The 7,449-nt window shown below is 31.6% G+C and overlaps 1 protein-coding gene across 1 annotated transcript in view; it reads right to left on the bottom strand.

The window, feature by feature from the left end:
• The window catches only part of LOC106478596 (RIB43A-like with coiled-coils protein 2), a 22,739-nt gene extending 15,666 nt beyond the window's left edge, over nucleotides 1–7,073 (bottom strand). The window contains exons 1-2 of the mRNA XM_013939151.2: nucleotides 6,930–7,073; nucleotides 1,912–1,993 (exon numbers count right to left, since the gene is read on the bottom strand). Coding sequence (XP_013794605.2) covers nucleotides 1,912–1,993; nucleotides 6,930–7,046 — 199 coding nt within the window. The 5' untranslated portion in view covers nucleotides 7,047–7,073. The remainder of the gene's footprint in view (nucleotides 1–1,911; nucleotides 1,994–6,929) is intronic.
• Nucleotides 7,074–7,449: the final 376 nt, after the last annotated feature.

Raw genomic sequence — 7,449 nt, 5'->3', positions numbered from 1 at the left:
AGAAATACTGTAATTGTAAGAATCACAGGTCAGTAGGGATGGCCAAAAAATCCATATCTACTTTAGTCATGAAGTCCATGAGTGACAGTCCTTTATATATGATACAGTGATAATAATATATATATATATATATATATATATATAGATAGATAGATACATACCACCAGATAAGTGGCCTGTGGTCTTACAGAAATACCCCATCTCCACAGTGAGTGTTATAGAAGTATATAGATTTAGTGCTAAGATATAAAATTCAGCATACCTGACTAGGCAACACTCACCACTAAGTGGGATCCTGAAATATGATGTATATCAACGAAATAAGATAACAATTAATATTATATCAACTTACTCCAGACAACATATGTAGAATCACCACATGAGGAAGATGATACCTGGCCGAGGAAGACACAGAGAAAGAGTGACAAACGTATTGGGAGTTGTCCACATATCAGTCTGAACTATCTCCTCCAAAAGATGACAGTTTTGAGCAGCTTAAGACTTAGTTAGATGACGAATTTGGTGTGAAAAGGTACAATCCTGAAGAGAAGGGAAGGAGATAGAGGGGGAGCAAAATGGAAGGCAGAAACCCTCAGATGGAACCCATATAAACCATGAAACTGTAGTGAAGTGTAGCCAAAAAGACACATAAACTAAAGAAGTTAGAGAAAGTACTCATTACTTACAAACTAAGTACATAAAAATAAAAAAAACTGCAAAACTATGAAAATCGACCTAAAACATAAAACAATAAGTAACACCTAAAGTACAATACCATTAAAGGAACTGAGAAGATAAACAACCCTTAAATATCGAACTTATATGTCCACTCAAATAATCTATAAGACAAAGGACACGAAAATAAAACCTACCCTGAAGAACATGAAAATAAAAAAGGCACCCAGTTAACAATAACAAAGTTTGACTCAAAACTAATCCCCACTTAGAGGTGACTAGTAATAAAGAAAAAAATAACTTACAAATTAAATAACATTAAAAGTGAAAAGAAGCAAACATTCAAACAAAAATAAAGGAATAAAGAAACTCCAAAGTCAAATTTAAACTAAAGTAACTTAGATGGTAAAAGAAGTATAAAAATCTAACTTACCAAACACTGATCAGAGAAGACATAAATGACCTAAATTATCAAGTGCAGAAATTAGATTCATCCACACTAGCTCACATACATAAACTCCTTGAACTATGGGGTGTGAGAAATACACACTGAAATACTTACCACAAAAAAAGTACAATACCTAACCCAGCAGATTACGAAGAGGTATCAAGTGGAAAGTGCTGTAGAAAGAAACTTTCCACACAGTAGTTCTATCCCTCTGCACAAAAAGCGTAACTTGAAACGAAAGAATTGCTGGCCAATTGTAAAACATGAACTCCCTGTGAACTAAAGCCTGTGCTTCCCCAGCAGACATCATCGACCCCGAAACTTTGTCTACTTATGGCGGGAATTTTACCATCCACCATATTAAATCTTGAATTCATATAAAAAAGTACAATTCGGAAAACAGAAACAATTCAAAAACAAATGATTACAAACAATAGAAATCAAATACAAGAAGTTGAAACTGATATAAATTTGTAATCAAGTACAATAACAATTTTGTAGTGAGATGGAGAATGAGTTAAAACACATGTCTATACACTAGAATGCCAATTGAGAAAGTGAGGATTCTGCTCCAATGGTCGAGGAAACTACCTGTGCTAGTATAGAAGGTGTACTGTGATTGTTGGAGGGTAGTCACAAGATCAGCACACATTGTTGCAATGGCACAAAAATGAAGTGGTAAAATGGACTGGTGCTTAGAGGGTAAATCAAGGGTGAGATAGCTTTGGATGAGAGGAGGTAGTACTGTTTTGGAATTCTAAGATACTATAAAAACTAAGCTATCTTGCCCTCAGTCTCATCTTGTTCTTTCTCTTGTCTTTCTCTTTCTTTTCTTGCTTGAACTTGTTCCTTAAGAGCTGAAACATCAACCTAGAAAAAAAGTAACATTTTCTATTTATTGTGTACAAATGACAATAATTTTCTCTGATAATCATTATATTTAATTCACTTAGGTTATCAAAACTTTTACAATTTTATGGGAACTACTGGAATTGAGCTGAATCATGGTGCTAAGTATATGTTCACCAATGACAGTCATTAACTATGTGTGTGTTATTTCTCTTTTTCTTTTATCAATTTAGCACCTAGCTGGTAATTCACATGAAACCCTGCTTTTACATGTGAGACTCTTCAAAATCCCAATTCAGCTCTACAACAGTTTTTGAATACAAGTTTAAAATACAATAAGTTAATACATAGTTGTTTTTTGCCATTTACCCCTGATGAAGGAAAGTGTACTTTCTGAAATCACTTGGGTTATTGGGTTTCTTTTTCATATACTAAAATTTTATGCTTTTGAATATCATGAATGACTCCAGTTAAAGCAATGTTACTTTTCTAGTACAGTTGTTAACTTTTGGAATAGTTAAACTTCAAGAATGGTACAAACATTGAAAAATATGAAAAAGAAATTGGATAAGTATTATATAAAAGGGGATTATAGAGTTTGGAGGTAGTAGAAAATCGGATAGCCTAAATAGTCTAAATGGTCCCATCTTATCTCTTGCAAATGAAATTAAACAGTCAAGTTACTATTTCATGTCCAAGGGATAACATGGATTCTTTTAAAGATTTAAAGGTAAGTAAAACGTTAGAGTTGGTAATGGGCCCTTAAAAATCCTGATGGCAAGTTTATTGTTGAATATAATGAGATTGGTGAGCTTTCAAATGTTTTCTCTCATTTATTTTAACAGGTGCCAAGTGATAGCCCTGAAGATGCCACTTCAGTTAATACCAATACTATAGCAATACAAATAAGCCAGCTGGCTTGTAGACCATATCCATCATCACTGAGGGTATACACCATGAACAAAGAGATGTCAACAGTGGCAGCAAAACCAACCACCATCTGCACCATGAAGAAAAGTTGGAGAGCCTCTATCTCAGCAACCATCAAGGCAACACCTGCCAAACAGTTCAGAAGCAGCTAAGAGTAAAACTTACAACAAAATCACCAAAGGTGTTAACAACTCACCCCATGTGAAAGTAGATTTTAGTGTATAAATGACACTGCCAGGTGATGAATGCTGACTGGGCTTGGGCCATCTATAAAAGAGAGTAGGACTGGCTATGGCAAAGGGGGAATGCTTCCATTGCAGCTCAATTAAGAGGTGCAAAACTTGAAGGCTGAGTTGGCCAACACTAAGAATGCTCTAGTCAAGCCAGAGACACATTGAAGACCACCATCATGGCCAACCATTAAATAACAGCTTTACTGCATAACCTGCAGGCAGGGTTAAGGTGAAGGGAAACAGTTTTGGAGCTGACTCTGGGTGAGTGTTGTAAACTCTGTATATTTATTTTATATTTTTAATTTAAAATGTATTTGTATGTACATATATATATGTGTGTGTGTGTGTGTTTTATATTTAACCATTTTTAATTTAAAATGTATTTGTATGTACATATATATATGTGTGTGTGTGTGTTTTATATTTAACCATGTTCCCTGGTGTTTAATAGCAAGGGCTTGTTTTATTATAATATATAAATTATATAGAGAGAGGGTTTAATGTTATCATATGCTTCAACTTGATGAGGGTGATTTGCTTCATTATTGAAGGCTTTGTTTTGTGGTTACTTTAATGATAAATTGTAATCACTGTGTTAGAGTATGATTTGAAATTTCATGGGTAAAGAGTATTTTTTTTATACATAATGATTTATTCTTAAAATATTTCTGTGATCATGCTTTTTGTATTTCATTATTAAGGAATTTTCACTATGAAAATGCATCTTCATTAAAAATTTTATCTTTGTACCATCTATGTTAAAGGGTTGGAAGTATGTTGGAATACCCTTTCCTAAAGGGTATGATGATCATTATTAAAAGTTATTTTTAATATGCAAGTTTTCTTTTTAAAAGATTTACTTATGTGTGTGCGTACTTGCAATCTTTCTTAAAAGGTTTTTCACTGTATTATTTCATTGTTTAAGGTTACTTTTCTTTATTGCTATATCTTTCAAAATGTATTACAAATATTCTTGTGTTAAAGGAGTTTCTTATTATGTATTGTTGTTTAAAAACATTTCATTTTTGTTTTATATATTATCATATTACTAGGAGTTTTCATTTTATCATTTTTATTAGTAATTCATTATATATTGTATTGTATTCTTCTAAGTTAAAAGTTTATTGCTTTGTAATTTGTAGTTCTTTGCTTAAATGTATCATCCATTTTGTGTGTAAACGTTTACTTGGGCAAGAGAAAGTTAATGCAATTCTATACCATGTTATGAGTGTAAATTTAATTATTTTAAAGTTAAGTTTAAGTGTTGGCTTGAAGGCAAACCTGAAAAAAGGGGGAAGGAAAAGTATGGTATGCAGATATACAATGCATTTTCTAATTCTTATTTTAAAGTACAATTTTTCAAATATTTTTGTTTACATTAAGTCGATGCAATTTTCACAAAACCCCCAGAAAACTGTTGAGCTATCTTCATTCTTGCTGCCTTTGTTATTTTCTAGAGGTAATACTTGTTCCACCCAAAGGATATTGCTGTAAAACTACACATTGTGTAAGAATGTAGATAGCAGTAGTGTGTTTTGCTGGTAGTGCAGATGATATCTTGAGGTTACAGCCTCCTCCTATGTTGAATAAGAACGACCAATGAGGTGGGTAGCTGTCGTAGTTTCCTGGGATCTCAAGTTAGTTGAGTTTTGGAGAGACATCTTATGGGAAGAAAATCTGTTGATTAATTCAAAAGTCCAGGGAAAGGCAACCATCTCATGTCCAATGTAAGCATGCATACTGTGTTTCCTGTCTTTGGTAAATAAATATTGTTCTTGTTTTGTATTACATATTGTGTCCAGCCTCTTTATTTCTTAGTGATTTTATTTAAATTCAGTATCACTTCATGATTTATAAAGTGGAACAACTTAATACTCTTTGCAGAAAAGTTTAACCTGAGAATATTACAGACCTCATTTGGAATATTATGTTCAGTTTTGGGCGTAGGAACAATGACTAGATGGTTAAAAGGAGGACTACTAGGATAATACCATGGAAAAAAAGTTGTTTTTCATATAAACAGGCTCAGATTTCTGAAACTGTTTTCTCTTGAAAAAAGAAGAGTTAAAGGGGATCAGATTGAAAGGTTTGGGATTGTTAAGGGAATTGATGATTTCAATGCATTGCCTATTTTAATACTTAAAGGTGAGAATGGTAAGACAAGGGAACAAAAAATATAAATTTTGTCAAGATAAGTCATCTTCATCTAAGGCAATTTTATTTTCTAACAAAGTGGTTAACCTTTAGAAGGGTTGCCTTCAGATATATTGAATGCAGTAAATTTAGGAAAATTTAAGGGAAGGTTTGATAAATATTTGAATGATAAAGGCTGGCTTTTATTATTACTTTTTATAATTTTAAAGTTTAGTTTAGTGGATTGGACAACCTCAATGAACCAACAGACCATTGTTGTTTTTAAGTGTTATTTTATGTTGTAAGTCCATAAACTTACTGCTGACCCACTCAGGAGAGGTTATTGACTTATCAGAAAGGGTTCAGAGGATGAGATAAAAGATGAGAGGACACAAATTTAAGATTTGGAAAAGACAAACTAGGCTCAGGTTAAGACAGTTTTACTTTTCTGATAGGATAGCTGACTTATGGAATGGGTTGTCTTCAGCAGTAGTGGATGCCAGCACCTTACAGAAATTCAAGAGGGAAACTGATGATTTTCTGAAAAAGTAAAGAATGTGCTTAAATTTTAACTTTTCCTAAGAGTTAGTGTGTAAAGGCAGCATTAAAGGAACAGTAAATGGTTCTTTGTTGTCTGTTGGTTATGTTATCCCACTTCAAAAAACAATGATTAATATGGAGAAATAAAATAGAATTCTACAAATATATTAATAATATTTAAACAAAAAGCAACATAAAATTTAAATTAACAACAAATTCTCCATAATAATAATACAATTCAGCAAATCATTCTTTGTTATTTCAAAAAATTTGTTTCAAGAATGCCTTATTTACATCCCATTTTTGTAAAGGTTTTATGATAATGTTATTTGTTTTAATAATATTGCAAGACAGGTTAATAGTTCATACTAAACATTTTGTACATAATTAGATTTTTCAGTGATTTTGACACTCTAAGAATTACTTTTACCTGAAATAAGAATAATAATTTCCTACATACTTGTATGATGAAAAATGTCAAACAAACACAACTGAAACTCCAAAACAAAGTTGGTCATACACTACAGCTGAATGTTCTAACTATGTGAGTTTCTGTGAAGTATATTTTAAACAACTGCTTAAAAAAATAACTTAGCAATTACCCACTTCAATGATATATGTATGTATTGACCATTTTTATAGTTTAAAAATTTTACATTGTATAAAATATAAGAAAAACTTTTTAGTTACTCATAAGTTAAAAATAATTAAAAGATAGGGCAGAAAAAACAGTTGTTAATATCTTACAGTCAAACTCACACTTACAGTGATATATAATCTAAACATAATATTGTTGTATTTTAATTTTACATTTAACAATGACATTATACTATATAGACTGAGTGAGTAATGGTGTGTTCTACTAACTTTAATAGTTTATAAGTTTACAGAAAAAGATGTTTTCATTAAAACTTTCTAATCTTGTGCATCAGATATACATTTGGCTTGTTGATTTGTGATTTGAGGCTAACTTAGGCTAACATCCACTTAATTAGATGAATGACCTTTAAAGTTTAAATTCAGCTTAAGTTCAATTTTTCAAGATTATATATTTCTATAATTTTAATAGTATTACTTGTTTTTTAACATATCTAAATCGAGGGATATTGAAAAACACTTACTCCTATTAAACGTTGCTTGGGATTAAAAATTCGTTTTTTTCTATCTTCTTCCAATAGTAAACGTCGTTTAATTTCTTTTCTTTCTCTTTCATCTAAAGGAAAATTTCCTCCCCACATGTTTTTGAGCTGACTATTACTGTTAGTATTACACTTTACAGTATTAGTATTACTATTAGTATTAGACCTATTGTTGGGACAACTGGAAATTACAGTAAAATCTTAACTTTAAATAACTTATCCAAAAAGTCTTTGGCAGCAAGCTAATAATAGAAAATGTAGTAAAGTAACAGTTAATAATCTTCTTTACCTTTCCTTAACTGAATAAGAATAAATTTACTCTGTTATCTGTAACATTAAGCCTAACAGTTAGAGCTTTTATATTCAACTGTTCAAGTAAAAGCGTTCGTTGTCATGACAACATCTCTAATATTGTGTACGAGCACGCTAGTGATAACTGGTAAAACCTTACGGTTTGTTATAACACGAAATCGGCTGGCGTCGCAGATCCTTACATCCAATC

This window comes from Limulus polyphemus, unplaced genomic scaffold, assembly GCF_000517525.1.
Source record: "Limulus polyphemus unplaced genomic scaffold, Limulus_polyphemus-2.1.2 Scaffold230, whole genome shotgun sequence".
Taxonomy (NCBI): domain Eukaryota; kingdom Metazoa; phylum Arthropoda; class Merostomata; order Xiphosura; family Limulidae; genus Limulus; species Limulus polyphemus.
Note: the sequence above shows the minus strand (reverse complement) of the source record. Positions and strands in the feature narration are given on the sequence as shown.